Source organism: Dryobates pubescens, chromosome 5, assembly GCF_014839835.1.
Source record: "Dryobates pubescens isolate bDryPub1 chromosome 5, bDryPub1.pri, whole genome shotgun sequence".
Lineage (NCBI taxonomy): Eukaryota > Metazoa > Chordata > Aves > Piciformes > Picidae > Dryobates > Dryobates pubescens.
In genome coordinates, this window is record NC_071616.1 from 29,226,484 (window position 1) to 29,244,776 (window position 18,293).

General features: G+C 47.9%; 1 protein-coding gene across 1 annotated transcript; it reads right to left on the bottom strand.

Moving 5' to 3' along the window:
• Window positions 1-901: 901 nt before the first annotated feature.
• CHGA (chromogranin A) lies at window positions 902-14,513 on the bottom strand. Its single transcript, XM_009907292.2, has 8 exons — window positions 14,408-14,513; window positions 13,793-13,839; window positions 9,754-9,847; window positions 9,304-9,372; window positions 6,995-7,093; window positions 4,957-5,457; window positions 4,033-4,508; window positions 902-1,469 (listed from the first exon to the last, which is right to left on the bottom strand). The coding sequence occupies exons 1-8, from the start codon at window positions 14,451-14,453 to the stop codon at window positions 1,386-1,388; spliced, it is 1,416 nt and encodes a 471-aa protein (XP_009905594.2). The 5' UTR covers window positions 14,454-14,513; the 3' UTR covers window positions 902-1,385.
• Between the last annotated feature and the right edge of the window lie 3,780 nt (window positions 14,514-18,293).

Below are 18,293 nucleotides of genomic sequence, written 5' to 3' on the forward strand. Positions count from 1 at the left end.
CTAGTGACTTGTCCCAGCTTGCACTCTGTTCTGGGGCAGCTTTCAGGCCATGCCTGGGCCTTGCTGTCTCCTTCCTCCACTGTGTGGTTGCCTAGGACTGGGTTCACCTGGTGGGTGGAGGATGGCTCTGGACATCCTGCTGGCCCTGGGCAACCTAGTCTATTTCAGGATGTCCCTTCTGACTGTGGGGAAGTTGGACTAGACCTTTGGAGGTTCCCTCTGGTCCAGACGATTCTATGGTTCTGTGGTCCAGCACCTCCTGCACCTAAGGGACCAGCACACCCATCTCCAGTGCGATTCACTCTGTGGGCCAACAGCACTGATGTTCTTAGAATAAAGGGATTTGTCAAGTTCAAAGCCTGGCAGCTGTTCACAGAACATCTCAGCTGTTCTGTGGAGGGAAGGTGATGGGAGACAACAGAGCTGAGCTTCAAACTAGGGGATGGGATACAGCCCTGACAGTGCAATGGTCTTTTCCTGCCAATACACATAGAAAGCCTAAAATACTATGATTGGTGTTCAGAGACTTTTGGGGCACACTCCTCCAGCCCAGGCAGCCCCCAGCTGGCATATGGCCTGAGCCCAAAGGCTGTGAGAGTTTCTGCATATTAGTGAGAGCTGTGCTGGCCGGCCCCCACGGATCCAGTGGGACAATGCACAGGAAGGGTGTCCCCCAAGGCCCAGCCTTTACCTCTGGTGAACACAAGACTACCGGTTTTCCTCATCGCTAGCCTATTTGTTACTGCCTTGGTGGGCAGCAGTGTTGGAGCTTGGGTAAGGAGGGAAACACCATCACAATGTGTCTGTGCTGTGGGGTGACCTCCCTTCCCCCTCCTTTCTGACAGGACTCTACAAGCCCTGCAGTGTGCTGATGACCGAAACTAAAGCTGCCAAACCAAAGGAAGGAACCCACTGCAGTTTTATTTTTCCTTAGATAATTTTTTTATATAGAATATATTACAGTCAGAGTTCTCAGCTTTTAATCAAAAGATAATGAGTTATTGCAGTTTTTTTACCCAGTGAACCTACCAGTGGAAGGAGAACTTTCTAGAAAGCTGTCTTATATTTGAAAAAAATAAGAAAAAAGAAAAAAGAGGGAGACCCCCCACCCAGACAGAAAATAAACACGTAGGTGCTCTTCGTGCCCACCAGTGCCCAGCTGAGTGGGTGGGCATCCGTGTGGACAGGGGAGCGTGAGGTGAAGAAGCAGTGATGAGCGCAGCACTATGGCAAGGGAGGCAGGCCTGGGCACTAGCAAGGTCAGTTTCCTAGGCACAATGCTTCTGCTCCAGCTTAGTTGTTTTAAAATCAGGAAACAAAAATGCATTGGGGAGGGAGACGGGTGGCAGCAGTGGCTTTCACCTGCGTGGAGCAGGCTGGGGCCCTCAGCCTCGCCTCAGCTCATGCAGCTTGTGGGCAACGCGCTCCAGCTCCGCCTCGATGGCAGCCAGGCTCTCCAGCTCCTGGTCCTGCAACAAAAACCCAGGACACGTGTCAATGGCCACAGGTGAGCAGCCCTTGCCCCCTAGAGCTGCAGGAAGCCTTGCCTGGGGTTAGTTGCCTGAAATGGCACAAACATAGCCACATCTTGCCCCATCCCATCAGCCCACTCCTGCACTTGCCCCTCTAGAGAGCTGTCTCTGTGCAACACTTAGTCCTGTCCTAACGCTAGATTGCTGCAGCTGGCGAAGGGGACATCCTGTCTCCCTCCAGAGCATGAGGCTGAAGGGAGATGGCTGCAGGGGAGTTGGGGCCAAGGCAGGCACTGCCAAACAGCACTGGGCCTTTGTGCTGAAGGAGTGGTGTCAAACTGGGACAGGTGCCTGCCAATTGCAGCCTGTACCGTACTCGTGGAGGGGGCAGTGGTATCCTCTCTTCCCACACCACTGGATGTCTGCATGTACCTTCAGTACTGGGAGAGAATTTTCTGTTTGGGAAAAAAGTGACTGAAGAAACCATCAGCTTAAAGGCTCCATCTGTCACTTGGTAGCCTTTCTGTAATGGCTCTTTTGTATCAACGCCAACACCTGAAGCTGTTTTACTTAACATGGGTACTCAAATTAGTAACTGTGTGGCTTTTTCTGAACTCCAGCCATACAAAACTGGCCTTGCTTCACTGCCAGCCCCAGTCCTGCCTGTCCCTCACAGCTGCTCTCACCTGGGGTTTGCTGCAGATAATGTGCTTGCCCAGTGCAGCAGTAAGTTCTGCAAGAGCAAACGTAGGGCTGTTGGTGCTAAAATTGTCTTTTCTTGTCAGCAGAGCTGAGGAGACAGCCCCTCTCCTGCATCGAGGAAACAGAGCCTTGGTGCTGCCTGCAGCAGCTGCACAGCACAGGCTGACCCTGAGCCCCTGACCCGCACTGCATGTGGCTACTGTGAAAAAACAAATATGTCAAAAAAAGGTCACTTTTTTCCCCCTGAGCTATTTTCCTGAGGAGGGAAAAAAAGGCACCCTGCCCCTCCACAGGGCCCTTGGCTCAGCCCTTGGGAAAGCTCTGGCCATAGCTGTATACCTATGGCTCAGGGTGCCTGCCAGTGCCCAGGGGAGCCAAACTAAGCCTAAGTGACTGTTCTAGTGTGTTTTGCTTGAAGCAGGTCAGGGAGCAGCCAGCTGAGGCTCACCTTGCTGGAGCAGTGTTTTGACTGCAACTGGGACCCCTGAAAGTGAGAAAATAGCACTGTGCTGAGATCCTCTGCAGCACCCAAAGAGAGGACAGATCTGACCCAAACCACTGCCTCACACTGTTCCCATGTGCCCTGGCTTGCTCCTGCCCAGCCCCGCAAGCTGGACCGTGGCAAGTGGAGAGGACAGCACTCCAAGTCCCTCGCTGTGCCCACGCTGGCCTCAGTGGCCAAGCTGCACAGCTGTGTTCCCAGGAAGTGAGGAGATGGGACAAGACAGCTAGAGCCTGCGCCTCCCCTTTCCTCACTGCTAGATGCCTAGCCTCATGCCTTCTCACTCTGATTTTAAAGAAACAAACTCAAAAGATCCTGTTGCAACTGTAAACATAGCAGTCTTGCAGCCTCAGCCACCCAGCCTTTGTTCAGAGACTGAATCTACCATCTTGCAGGCAAGGTGCACCCTAGAGCTGCTGGCAGGGGTGGACAGGGAACAGCTTTCCTGAGGGAGAGACCAGGGATGTGAGCAGATGGTGGTGAGGAGGCAGATGGGGCAGGTGCCCACCTCCTTGGCACATGCCCACCTCCTTGGCAGGTACCTGCTACATCCCTTCTTGGAGCTGAGCTGTTTGGCTTTGCCTTGAACTAACATGACTGGCAATGCTGATGTACAGTCTTTGAGCAATGTTTTGGTGTCTAACTAAGGCAAGAGGGGTACTTTTGGAGGCAAGAGAGGTGCAGCAAAATGGCTTCACTCACCTGCTGCCCCACTGTTTGCAGGCACTTGATCATGACTTGTTCCAGAGCAAGCACATGCAGAGCCCATGCCCAGCCCTATTATCCAGCCCCTGCACTGTCACAAATAAACATCTGTGTCTGGGGCTGTCACAAACTTGAAACTACACCACCTGGTTGCTGGGGTGGTGCTGAGCTACCATCATGCAAAGTACCAGGAAAGAATTTCTGTCTTTGGAATTCTGGCTCAGATGTATTCCCATATCCGTCAACCATTTCCACTCCAATGCCTCACCACAGCATCAGCCCTGGTTTACCTGTGTAAGTCTGACACTACTCATTCCATCTGTGATCCAGCAAAAGCATTCCCTTTGACTTGCAGGTGTTTTGGGACACAAGACACACCTAGGCTCCAAATACAGTTCTAGTCAACATGTCCAGCCCAGACTCTCTGGGTCAGGGCATGTTTTAGCACTAGTCACTGGAATAAAGATACTAATTAAACTCACAGCCAGGTGCTACTCTCACTAATACCTGAATGACTAAAAGCTCACCAAGAATCTCCTTACTGTCACAGAGAAATAGCATAACAACAAGGTACCACACCCATCCCCAAGCACAGTTTGTATTCCCAAGTCATAACCGGGGAGGGGTTTTGTTAAACCCAGGTACACCAACCTCTGTTCTCCTGTTGGCACTGCCTTCCTCATCCTTCTTTTCTTCGGGCATGGGAGCAAGTGGGAAGCCTCCTTCACTGCTGTCTTCCTTTGAGTGATGCTTCCATGACCTTCTCACATCTTCCTCTGGACTACTGAAGTCATACTTGTGGGACCTAAATGCCTTTTTCATGGACCTGTCTGGGTCTTCCTCACTATCGTTTTCCTCCATGCGCTTCTTTGATGTCAGCTGCTTGGCCAGCTCATCCATTTTGTTCCATCTCTTGGAGTCTTCCCACTCCCTGGAGGTCTCCTCCTCCATCTCTTCACTTTTGGCATCCCTGGACTGGAAGGTGTCCTCTTCCCCCTGCATCTCCTCATCCTCCAGGCGATGCCTTCTTCCTCTCAGTGCCTGGGGCTGCTCTTCCTCCTCTTCCTCTTCCTCCTCCTCCTCTGAGCTCTGCCCATCTTTGCCGAATCCCAGAGCACCATCATTATCTGAAAGAGCATTAAGCACAACAGCAAGCACAAGTGTTACCCTGATTACACTCCACCTTTGAACTGAACCTTCAGGTGGGCTTTCTGACTCAGGCCCTTGTTCCCTTGTTCTGGAAACACTCTCATGTCACCATATCAGTAACAAAGCCTAGAGACAACTGTCAAAAAATACTGCTGGAAGTTCAAGAAAAAGCACCTGACTGTCCTGAGGTGCTATACTAACTGAGCAGTAGGCAGCAAAGCATCTGCCAGGCCTGTGTTACCTGCTGCATGTTGGCGCACATGCTGGGTGCTTGCAGGGAGGTGTGGGTGCTGTCAGTGGGAGTATCACTGTAAACCTGGCAGGCACTTCCTGAACTTTTGGGCTTTAAAGCCTCTTATATCTGTCTGCCTCAGTACTCTCAGGTCACCCCAGGTAAGCACCAGTGCAGTTGTTCGCGATACATACTGTCATCTCCCTGCATCTCCTCATTCTCCTCGTCCTCCTCAGCCAAACCGAGTGACCTCTCTGCTTCAGTCGGGTCCTCCTCTGCAGCATCTTCTCCCCCACCATCCTCGCGCTCCACACGCTCGCCTGCAGCCTGCATGCTCTGCTCCTGGCCCTTCCTGGATGACTGCTCTCCCTTGTCACCAAGCTCTGAGCTGTCCTTGGGGTGTCTGGGGTGCTCGTCTTCATCCTCTTGCTGCTGATGATCCTCATTGAAGCCTTTGCTGATGTGGCTGTCCAAACCTTCATCTTGATGGGCATTCTCTGTGTCCCTGATTTCATTGCTCTCTGTTTCCTCATGAGTCTCCTCCTCACCAGGGTCTGCATTCCGTAGCCTGGGCTCCATCCCCTCCAGGGTGTTTTTTCCCTCCTCTCTTGAATCTTCATTCAGGTTTTTCTGTGCTGCCAGCTCAGTCAGGGAACCCATGGGCTGCTCCTCTTCAGAGCGCTCCCCTGCCACATCTGCAGAGGGAGAAGCAAGAACCAACACCACTCCTGACAGTTAATTTCATGAAGCCCATGCATTTCTTTTGGAGCTTCAGTCCCTCTCAGCAATCTGTTTAACCAGCCAATGGATTCTTTCTCCAAGAACTTCAACATACGCTTGCACTCCAGCAAGCTGGTGCTCTCACCGGTGCCTGCTCTCCCTGAGAGACTCACAAGGCTGAAGTTAAACATATATTGAAGTGCTCTGCCGTGGCACTGTCCCCATCACCATCACTTGAGATGCCAGCAACAGATTTGGCCCACATGAAGCCAAATCACATGTAAAATGAAATTATTTAGGAATGTAATATGGCACTTTCACATCTTTCCTGCTCTAGATGCTGTACTAATATCATACCCAGATTTCTCTCACCATGTTGAAGAGGCAGCCAGTACTGTTTGCAGGTAAACCAGGGTGGGCTAGGGGCAGCTCTGCTTCTGCAAAGCATCAGCAGGAGCTTCTTGTGGGCTGCTCTTTGCAGAGGCTGGTCTCTTAACAGAACTAGCCATAGAAATCACTTTGCAAAAGAAGAGATGAGAGGCTAAAGAGAGGTGGGAAAGGCCAGATGGGTATGAAAAGGCAAGTGTACCCCTAGGCAGGGCAGAGGAGTGCAGTGGGGTGAGGGGATAGAGAGAGATGGTCACACCCGTGGGGCTGGTGACCACCAGTGACACTGCACTAGCATCACTGGGCTGCCTCTGGGCCTGGACAGCCCAATGTACTATGCTTCATCCTCATGCAGTCTCCACGCTCTTGCAGCATGAGGTTCAGGTCTGCCCTGTAAGGAGGGCTAATCATCCTTTGTTCCCCTTGGCTTTTGACCTTGCTGGCTGCAGAAGCAGCCCTGGGGCTGTTACTTCTCATTGCTTTGGGCAGCTTTGGCCAATTTTGTAGAATCACTGCGCTGACATGGTTCAGCCATGCAGTCCAGAGCTTACTTGAGACCCTCTGTAGGGGTGCTCCTGCTGCACAAGGAATCAGCTCACTCTACACTGCCATCATCTCTTCCTCAAGTGAGAAAGGGCTACACTGCCTGTCTTTAGCCAGGCCATCTAAACACAGTGACAAAGGGAAATCCCAGGCTTTCCAAGATGCAGCTGTTCTGTGTGGCTGTGGGCACCGTGTGTATCTCAAGTCCAATTTTCCATTCAGAGACCCATAATCTCAGTATCTTGGGTACTGGAAACAAGGGCAGCAGGAATCTTTAATATGAGATTTCCCTGGCTAGGACTCATTTCAAGCAGTAGGATCGAGTGGTGGTGTTGGCAGCAAGATAGAAAAGGTCAGTATCAGTTTGGTAACTCAACCATTAGCAGTTACTATAGCTCAGAAACTACACATTAGTTAAGCTGGTAAATAAGAACCAGGTAAACATCAAGTTGCTCATCTGTCAGCGGCAGCATCAAAGAAGATGCCTAAATAAGAAACAGATGGGCATACCCAAGGCTGTTAGAAAGAACATCCCTGTTTACAGCCAGACCTGGATTTGCCAGGGGGAAAGCTGACACTGACCTCTCTGCTTGTTCTTGTCATTCTGATTTTCAAGGACTTCAGAAAGTTCATCTTCAAAGCCACTGCTTTTCTTCTGCTGCTGAGTTCTTTCACTGGCACCTGCATCAAGTAACAAAAAGTAGGGAAAGGCAACAGCCCCACATGTGGTTCAGAAAGTAGGGGAAGGAAAACAGATCTGTGCCCTTTGTAATTGCATATGTATCTTCTAAAATGGACAAATCTGCCAAAGGGCAGCTGCAGGATATGTAAATCAACTGCAGCAACAAAGCCTCCATAAAAACCCCCACCATTATCTGTAAGAAAGAAAAAGGTCTCTAAACAAGCAGAAAAGCAAGCTTTCTAGGAAAACTAATGTTGATTGAGAGCTAGGGAATAAGAGAGGCTGAACTGCAGCACACTGAGGACAACAAAAGACTTAAGCATTAAAGTATTGAGGAAGAAAAAATGTCTTCTGCCAAACACTGCCCATATACCTCCACTGAGGTGAGCACTGATTGCCCCTGTGCTCTCCAGGCTGCTTGTGGGGGCCACTCTCCCCAGGGCACTGGGAGGAAGAAGCAGCATTCATTCCCACTCCAAGGCCCAACCCATTAGCTCCTGGGATTATGGAGCCAGCTCAACAGAAGTGACACTCTGGGGAAATGTGTCAGGTGGCAGCACAAGCTGGAAGTCAGAGCATAGCTATCCTGGCAGCCAGCACTCCCCAGGCAGCCCTATCCCAACAGAATCTGCAAATGAAGCAAGCCTTATCTAACCCTGCTCACACCCTACTTCTACACCTTAATACAAAGTCAAGAGCCAATACTGCCAGCCCAGTCCTCTTGAGCCTTACATTGGGCAGAGCTGGATGATGTGGGCTAGTCATCCTGAGAAGGATCAGGTCCAGCCAGCACAGAGAAGAAACTTTGCCCTTGGGCTACATGACTTTCCTGGCTTTCCCACCTCCTGTCACTGTGATCTGTAAATCAGTGTTCATGTTACTCTGGGACAAAATGGTGTGATGGGATCAAGCAAAGGAGAGAGCCGAGCAAGATGCACCTTTGTGAAACAAGTGCCTTCATGTGGACTCCATGATATGTGGGACAGCCTCTTGATAGCTGAACAGTCCCCTCACAGCCATTGTGTGCCTGGGCAGCAGCACCCCTGTGCACTGAAGAAGCCTAGGTTTCTTTCTTTTCTGTACTGTCAGAGAATCTAGAAAGCCTGTCTGAGGCCACTGAGTGGCTGGCCCCTCTACTAGTGGCAGCTGAGCAGTGACCAGACTACGGGTTTAGGAGATGCATAAGGCTCGCTCCCAATCTTGACTCCTGAATTTTCCTTCTCCCTTCTCCTTATTGTCTCTGTGGCCTCCCTTCTCTTAAAGCAGCTTGGTGGCACTATCTTCCAGCCATCCTTGGCATCTGTGCCACCCTCAAGCAGGGCACAAGGATGCCCTGGCAAGGGAGGGCTGCCAGCTGGGTTACCCCATAGAGGAGGAGGGAAGGAGAAGAGTTGTCCTTGTAACCTGGGTTGAATGCTGTTGAGCCTCAACTGGACCACTTGGACAGAGGAACCTGTACTGTCTTTGAAGTAGCCTTGCCTGGGACCTGTACATCAACTCCGTAGACCTAGGCACCTGAGAAAGCCCTTTCCTTGCCTGCACACTCCTTTGCACAGCAGCTGCTGCTGCTGCTCCCACACTGACCCACAGTGTGCAGCCTGCAACTCTCCAAACCAAAGGAACTTGCATTCAACCTGAGGAAGGCAACAGAAAAATCCCCATTAGCTCAAGGACGTTTTCACTGGGGTATTTTAGGTGCAAGTCCCACTTGAAGCTCAGTGAGGTGTCCCTTCTGCCACACCTGTGTTTAGTGCTAGACTCCAGCTACACAGTGAAGGTTTTCTTGCCTTTCACTCTAGTTTGGGAGCTGGTCTTTATTTATTGAATTAAATCACACTGTTTCCATTCAGAGTTCCCCTACCCCAAAATGTCTGTACTCTGCACCACTACCAAGTTACACTGACCACCATTTAAATAATCAGGTGCACACTGGAGTTATTATAAGCAAAATTCCTGCCCTACTCCCCGTGTCTCTATTGGAAATCCTAAAACTATATGTTCCTAGGGCACATTATATGATGTCAAATTGGTGTAAAATACAACAAAACAAAACAACCCACAAACAAACAAACCCACCACAAAACCAATAAACTAACAAAAAAACCCCAAATCAATCCAAACACCTGTGAAAGGAGTTAAAACAGATGAAACCTCTCTTCCCAAATAACTGTAGTTTCAATTCCTAAATAACAATGCCATGACACTGTACCTTGAGCAGCAATTTCCTGAAGTTCCTTCAACAAATTTTGGTGGCGAAGGATAGAAATGATTCGTTCATCTGCAAGAGGGGAGATGTAGTACAGAACGTTATCAAAGTCAACCTCCCTCTGCCCCCAGGAAACAAAAAAGAACTCCAAATGCCACCTCCCTCTTTACTCTTTTCTTTCCCTTGTCCTGATTTGCTGCCACATCTCTTAACTATGTGGTTAAGCTGACACGAAGGTCTCATGAAAACCAGGCATGGTGCAAGCATAAGGCTGGGCTGAGCAGCAGCCCCATCCCTCTTCTGGAGCCTGGTGCAGCCCAGCGGGGTGACTGTGAGAAAGGTGAGTGTGTCAGGGACCCCTTGGCAGATGTTAGGGGATATTTCAGGGCAGAACCAGTCCCTGATAGCTACATCTTTTCTTGCTGATACCCAGCATTAAGTCTGAGCCTATACCTCCTCTGAGTGTTTCTAGGCATTCCTCGCTGATCGGGAGGGGGTTTGGCTTCGATAAAGTATCTGAGATGACCTCTACGATGCACTTCATCACCTAGAAAGAAACAAAAATACAAATTAAAGCACTCGGTTTTTGTCTTTTTTACCTAAATCTATTTGCCACTAAGGCTAAAATGCAGCAGATGATGGCACAGATCCTCTTGCTTTTCTGGCTGAGCCAGAACTGAATGTTCAGTTCCTTTTTTACCTAACTTGGGAACAGAAGGTACCTTCTGAAACTGAGAATTGAACGAATCACACATACCAATGGAAAGAGCATCTTCAAAATCATGTATACTTCAGTTGAGGATCTCATGACTCCAACCCATCCCAGAGGCTGGGTATATCAGAAAATTAAAGAGAATCTGGATTTAGACACAGAAAGCTCAAACTCACCCTCTTTTAAGTCAGTATATCTCAACTTACATCTCATAAAAGGGCTCAGAGGGAGGTTGTAGAGAGCACTAAGTGGTCATAGCTCTTCAATAGGTGATCTTGAAATCTTGCAAGTAATTTGCTCAAGCTCTGACAAGGATGTCATAGCTAGACTGCAGCCAGGCATTGAGGGTGCCGTGAGACAAATTGCACTGTCAAACATGAGTGACAAAAACTGCTCTCAAGGACTAGAGAAGGACAAAACACTCTTGAGAGGTGTTTGACCTTGTGCTTGAGAGTTCAAACTATCTGTTATTGACTGGAAGAGCTGTACACAGAGGCAGGTCATAGGAAAGCAAGCAAGTTCCCACAGTTTTCTTGGAAGCATTTGCAGCTGCCTGAGGCAGCTTCCCAAACAGGATCAGCTCTGGGCTTGCTCTTCCCAGCAGCCGTTTTCTTCAGCATGAAGTGAGAAGTATTCTTTTTCTTGTTTGTCACCTGTGCTGAGACTGCAGGCCTAGCACTTCACTCATACAGCTGCAGCACCACTTATCCCACAGAGATCAATCAGTGCTGTATGTGTGGTAGGGCAACAAAAGCCACAGGTGCAAAGGTAAGGTAGCACCTCTAGGAGGGGTGAAAACATCTTTGCCACACTGAGATACACCAGCAGGAGCCTTCCTAGGTAGTCATGGTAGAGCCAAATGGTCACACATGAGAGTAAGCAGCATTCACCACAGTCTGATGCTGGTTAGTAATGCAGGAATCAGGCTGCCTGGTTCATAAGGATGATTATTTATAAAGCACCCTAAAAAGTACGTGAGGCTCACAAATACCTGTGGAAAAAAATAGAGGCTAAACTGAAAAAAAGAGAACACAAGTAAGCCTTAGGGCCAAAAGATTCACCCACTGAACCTCTTTCTCCTGACAATTTCTGCAGGCAGCCCTGAGAGTCCTTAGGCACCACAAGGTGCCATTCTCAGGAGAGCAGAGCACTGCAGCTGCAGCAGAAATTAAACTCAAGTCAGCAATTTCCAACCACCTACAATGTTGCTCATTCAAGCAATTGGATACACTCACTGACCAGCTGGGATGGGCAAACTTTCACCCTGTGTAAGGACAGAATTCTACTTGTGCAGATCACAGCCATAAAATGCTGAATTCTTATTACTACTTACAAAGGTGGAGAGGATTGCCTGCTGGATTAAAAATCCAACAAAAAGAAAGCAAAGACACTTCCCTGGTATCACTCTGCTATACCACAAGCAATCCATTCATATAGATTTAGATTACTCCAAATGACTTCATACTACCATACTACCATTAAATAGAATTAACCCCAGATTCTATATCACTCCCTCATTTCCTAACCTCTGGAGCCCCATATTGCAGCAATATGCGATGCAGCTTCAGAAATAAGGACTTTCTCAGCATGAGGAGTAAGAATATGGACTAATGAAATGCTCTGCACAGGCTTTTGGAAGACTTCTAAGCTGATTTTAGGTCTTTGTCTGGACACAATGAAACACATCGGTCACCACAGAAATATGGCCAGCTCTGTGGAGGAACTTTGTAACATAATGAATTGAAGAATACAGTCACTCCACAACACTTTCCTTGACTTTTTGTAAGAGCAAGTCTTGCAGAGGGAGGCTTCACAATGTCATGAGATAACAGCCTGCATCAGGAAATGGAGGAGATCCTTTCCAAATGAATGTAATTAATCCGGTGCAGAAACTCAGACTGGAGTTTCACCGTAGCTATCCTCTAACTGTAAGCATGTAACTAGATCCTTCTGAGCAGCTGAGGCTGTGCCTACACAGAAATCTCCAAAGGATCATGTCCTTACAAGGACAAACTTCGCCACATTTGAGATCAGCTATGCTTAGGCCCTTCTGAAATGCATGGCTGCAAGTGGGAAATAGAGTTGTTTAAGCACAAGAGTGGGCAAACACCAGAGGTATTGTAAATGTTTTAGTTGTGTTCAGATCCCTATGGAAAGTCCTTGGTGTAAGAAAAGTAGGATGAGGCCTCCATTACACAGTCTTAAGCCACCTACAAATGCTGGCTGCACAAAACAGTGTGTAGGAAGAGCTGCAGTGCCCACTGCTATACACAAGGGATGCTATCCCTGCCTGGATCTGTCCCATGAGAAGGGACTTCCTCCGCTGAAATTCTGTTCTCAGAATATGGTGAAGGCTGAAAAGCCCTAATAGCTTCTTCCAGATGCAGAAAATTCAAAAGAAGAAAGGTGTGATCTGATTCTACTCTCAGCTAGAACCTGTATTGGTGTAGCACCCAGGGAGGGAATACACTTGGGAGAGAACTCTTGGTGGAAGTGTTTCCATGGAGTTGCACCATGCTTCCATGTTCTACACACAGAATAATAGGGCAATAGATCTCACAAGGAAAACTGGGAAATTAATGGATTGTCTCATCAGATGCCCAATAAGCATCCCACTCTGGCTTGGCCAGCTGAAGGGGCAACTCCCTCCCCTGAGTCCCCTTTTCTCAGCAGCAGAAAGCCTGATGCAAGCACCCAGTGGCTTGCAGCTCATGGCTCAGCCCCAGCAAGGGCTAAGCAGGCTAAAAGTCTTAACAAAGCAACAGCCCTCCTTGCCCAGGCACATCTGACAGGAGATAGGGAGGCATTTCTCATGGCACTTGCCCTGTAGGTAAAGAGCAGAGACACTACCATGAAGCCTATGGCTGAAACTGACATGAATGTGCCCTCCCCTACTGCCACCTGGGGAAAAACATGTGACTAGAAGATTTCAGGACACAAGGTAGTTCAAGAAACAAAGGGGAAAGGGCTGGAGTTTCCTTTCTGGACATTAATGTCTGCCCAAGTCTTAATTTGGGCAGCTAATTTGAAAGACTACAGGTATCACCATATCAGAAAGTGGGTGATTTGTCACAGATCAACACAGACAAGCACACTTTATTCAAACATTTAGGTGCCAAAAGCCCACTGGGAGTGCACACACTTGAGAAGTGCAGCTATGAATGTCAAGTGTGGCACAGATGTATGCACAGAAGCCTATAAAAGAAGGCTGGAGAGGTCATCCAAGTCCTGCACTGCTCGTAGCCATCCAGACAGGCTGAGCAGTAACTAAAGATGGATTAGCAATCTGAGAGGAGCCAGTTGCCTATTTGTCAGGAACATGCATGTTTAAATAACACGCCACACACATTCAAACACAGATGTGTGCACTCCTCCAACCACAGAGTCCCAGCAGTGCCTGTTCCTGAATCACATCTCCCCCTACTCTCCCCTGAGTCACCTCCTGTTGGGCACTTTGAAAAGCTGAAAATAGGAGGACTAGGGAGAGTTATGCTCAGCCTCCATCCCAAATCTTGCCATTCCCTAGACAAGCTTGTTTGCTCCCGGTGGTACATGCTGAAGCATTTGCCTCCCAACCAGGTGCCCAGAAGTGGATGCACAAGGGTAAATCCTGATAGGAAAGGATTTGGGAGACATCCTGCTGCAGGGATCTCATGCAAATCCCTGGCACTTCCTACAGGCTATTTCAGCAGAAGCAGCTAAAACCCAAATAGCTACATGGAAGTTAAACCTCACGTCCCTCATCTCCCCACACTGTTTCCAATACAGGCCCATCCTTACCTTGGTGTCGCCCTTATTCATGTCATTTGTCACAGGAAGGGAGATGGCTGTAAAGTGAAGGGAAGGAAAAAAGAGAGAGCTTGTTATTCACCTCCTCTGTGAGAGAAAAAGAGAGGGGAAGGGAAGGGAAGGGAAGGGAAGGGAAGGGAAGGGAAGGGAAGGGAAGGGAAGGGAAGGGAAGGGAAGGGAAGGGAAGGGAAGGGAAGGGAAGGGAAGGGAAGGGAAGGGAAGGGAAGGGAAGGGAAGGGAAGGGAAGGGAAGGGAAGGGAAGGGAAGGGAAGGGAAGGGAAGGGAAGGGAAGGGAAGGGAAGGGAAGGGAAGGGAAGGGAAGGGAAGGGAAGGGAAGGGAAGGGAAGGGAAGGGAAGGGAAGGGAAGGGAAGGGAAGGGAAGGCCCACACGTCGGCAATGCCCTGTGGCCCAGGCAGGCAGGGCCCGTCGCGGCCCTCGAGCAGTGACCTTGCGGCAGCCGCTGTCCGCGGTGCGGAAGCCGTCGGGACGATCTCTGTCCGCGGTGCTGAAGAAGCCACGGCGGGAACGGAACTGGAGAGGGGCAGCGCTGCCCGTCCAGTTGGGGGTCCCGGGAGTGGGGGCACACAGACCCCAGACCCACTTACCCGGTACGGCCAGGAGCAGGACGGCGAGCAGTCCTGGGAGGCTCATGGTGCTGGAGGGATGAAGGGAGGGAGAAAGGGGCAGAGGGAGAGTCTGTTCCCGACGGGGCGGGGGAGGGGGGTGGGCAGCAGAAGTGCAGGGGGAGACCAGCACCGGTGCGTGCCTATGCTAGCACCCTGGCTGAAGATCGCGGATGGGGCACTGCAGCAACCGGCTCATTTATATATCTCAGCCCTTCGGAAATGGCGTCAGGAGGAAGCCTCCTCCTCCTCTCCCCGCTCCTCCCCTCGCACACAGCCTTCCCGTCAGCCTCCACAACTTGCCGAGGATTGGAGGAGTGGTCACAGACTAGGATCCCCACGGCTACCCCGGCAAAGAGTACCAGCAGCAAGGTGTCAAACTCCAGTTGCTCCATGTTCTCACACTCAGCAAGCGCAGGAAGGTATTTCCAGTACATCACTTGGCCAGTGCCTCACCCAGCACTAGCAGCTCAGATCAGCTATAGTGACTCTGCAAGCAAATTTTAATAGCTTGTCATCCTTTGTTTGATCTTTCATAACAGGCTAGAGTGTCAGTCTGCATCTTCACTTCTAAGCACTCCTAAATTGAAGTAACCAAGATTACCTGGTCACTAGTTTCCATTGGCAAGGGTGAGAGGGGAAGTGACAAACTGTGCTGTTCTCTCACTCACAGCATTTCCACAGTCTTGAAAAAATACCTCTCTGTTCATTGGAGGAAGCATCTATCAGGTCAGCCAGATGGATTCCCTTTTGAAAGAGACTCCAATGCTTCTTCAGGGCAATGCTTCTTCAGGAACAGCATCTCTGCTGTTCCATGCTAACCCTCAAGCAATTTCAGAGGGCAAAAAATCCAGGGAAGTCTACTAGAAAACCAGATTAAGAAACAATGCACTTTTCTTCTTCCCCATCCTACCTTACTTGTTGACTGGGGCATCCTGCACCCAAGGATCTAGACAGAACACTTTTGTTCTAAGATCATGAGAACTTTTATATTAGTGGAAACTATAGGTTTCCACCTTTGCTTTCCATATGCATATGGAAATGTGCTCCCAAATGTCCTTTAATACCTCTCTCATTTAAATGCATACTTCAATAGACACATTTGGATTGTAAAAGCCCACTCATATCAAATCAAAGCTCCCCTTATCCGCTGCATTTTCTATTTATTAGCGGAGAAAAGCTGGGCATAAATTGATCCTCTGAGTACTTTGTGGATGACATTGATTGATGGTTAAATGTTTATAAGGCCATGAAATGAACACCCATGAAAGTTTTTGTTGCACAAGGAAACTACATCCTCCAAAACCAAAAGATAGCTGCATTTTTTTTTTTTTTAATGTATATGTGTTGTTGATTTTTTTATGCCAGGATGAGGGAAGAGGTTCATATACAACGGCCTTTTACTCCTTTAGGATACACCTGAGCATTTTAGTCTCCGAGTCTGAAATATGGAGCATTATTGAGTTTGTTAATTCCTTTGTATTCCTCAGAGAGAAGCAGATTGATCTGCTTATCAGGCTATGTTTGCCCAGTCAATATTTATTTATCTTTACATATAAATGTTGATCTTATTAGGGCAATAAATTATCTCAGTTCTAATCCAGCGTCTTACATGAAGCCTTTTTCAGACCTGAGGCTTCTTTTTGAGAAATGTAACAGGCTATATAATGCTCATTACTATATTTTTCTCTCTCTCATTTTTTTTTTTTTCTCCTAAGCTGTGGTCTTGCAGCCATTAAATCCATTGCAAAGGAGAAACAAAATGTTTTTCAGGTTTGGCATGCACTTCCCCACTGTAGTACCCTGTGATAGGTGATGAATTTTTCTGTTTCCTGTGCTAGGAAAACAGATATGAAACTGTTAATCCAGCAATCAGTACTTCTGCTGTCGGATTTTTTTCTCATTAGACACAGCTATATTAGGAACTGTCAAAGTAAAGCATGTAAGGGAAAGATTTACATCAAAAAGCAAGTGATCAAATGAAAAAGTGGAAGGTATTTTGCCACAGAGAAAGGCAATTCATAATCAGACTTCAAGGGAAAAGCAATCTTGTGAGTCTCTGAAGAGGTTTATGTTTTAGTATATGGACAACAGGAGTAGATCTTTAGTGGATTATAAAGTGATGGACATTTCTGACCAGCTCCAGTCTTATAATAAACACATTTATGCCTGTGGAGAGCAATTCCATTTTTCCTTATAGCCACCCAATTTATAGCACATGCAGTGTGGTGAGAATGTGGAGAGCCATATGCCATTACTTGCTGATGGTCATCAGCATAACATGTGCAGGTGGACAAAGGGATGTCATTTTGATGGGGAAAGGATAGCTGCCTTCCCAGCCTGCAAAGTGACATGAGAAGAGGGCAATGTTTGGATGGATGGAAGGTGACACCCAGCACTGTTGCATTACCCATACCCATACAGCTGTGCAGAAAAGGCAGCCAGCCTGAAAGCCATACTGATGTATGAACATCTTCCTATGCATAAGGTCATTTGTTCAAGAGATCATGTGGCTTAACTGCTATTCTCAAACACCACAGGAGAGTGTCCTGGTTTCAGCTGGGATAGAGCTAGTTTTTGGGTTTTAGCAGGCAGAATAGTGCTGTGTTTTGGATTCAGGATGGGATTTGGTGTGACAAGAATACTGATAATATGCCTATGTTTCCAGTTGTTGTAGGTGCCCCAGAAGCTGGAATCAGTAGGCAGGAATGGGCTGGTAATTGGTGATTGGGTGGTGAGCAATTACATTGTGCATCACTTATTTGTACATTCTTGTACATTCCATTATCATCACTATTATTTCTATTTTATTTAAATTATTAAACTATTTTTATCTCAACCTACCAGTCTTCTTACCATTACTTCTCCAATTCTCTCCCCCCATCCCACAGGGTGAGGGGAGGGTGAGTGAGCAGGTGCATGGTGTTTGACTGCCAGCTGGGTTCAAATCATGAGAAAGAGTCAGATGTTGGTTTTGTTTGCTTGTTTTATTTCAGGATTTGTGAAATAAACCAAATGGATCTGGGGTTTGGCTCTGAGTGACTTTGAGAGCTTTTTTTCTCTAATTTCTTGGCTGAAACCAGGTTAATTCACCCCTCTCCTGTGCTTGGAAGCACTGACACTGCATTTCAGACTGCTGTGATTTTACAGATCTGGGAGCTAAGGCACAGAAAAAGTGCTGTTTTCATGAGGATAACAAAAAGGCTTGAAGCCAAGGCACAGTAATTACCCCCACCCTAACCAAAAAAGACCATTAAGAAAAACTTGGCAACAGTTACCTTCTTGATGCTCCCTGCCAAATTAGTATTGAAGTCTAGTACACACACACCCCCCCATATCACACCTTTTCTTATTCTTACATTAGTCAATCACACTCATCTCTCAGTTCAAGCCTTGTACAAGCCTTGCTTGTCTGCCTGCAAATAGAAGTGAGCTTCAAAGCTCAGACTGCTGCTGTGAATATCCATCTACGCTGTTAAAAGGCAATCCTCTCTATTCTTTTTTTCAGGTCAGAGGTAAATGATGTTGACTTGCTTTGATTTTTCAGTATAGACTGTGTTTGCACCAACCTGAAATTAATTGATTTTTCCTTTTCAAAGCTTTACTTTACATTTTGCCAAATCCTAACAGTAGCTACTGCTCTGCCTAATCACTTTCATCCTTTCCTGGCTTGCACAGCTCTCACCAGGGTAGATGGAGTGCATTCTCTGTAGTGTAGAATACCATCTGGGCACCCTTACAAATGGCTTGGATCTCAGTGTAACTTTTTTCTAAATGTTATTTAAATGTAAATCTGGAAAATGTCATACCCCTCCCAAGGCCTTGGTCAGTTTACCTAGCATTTACAGAAACCCCTCACTGATTCCTG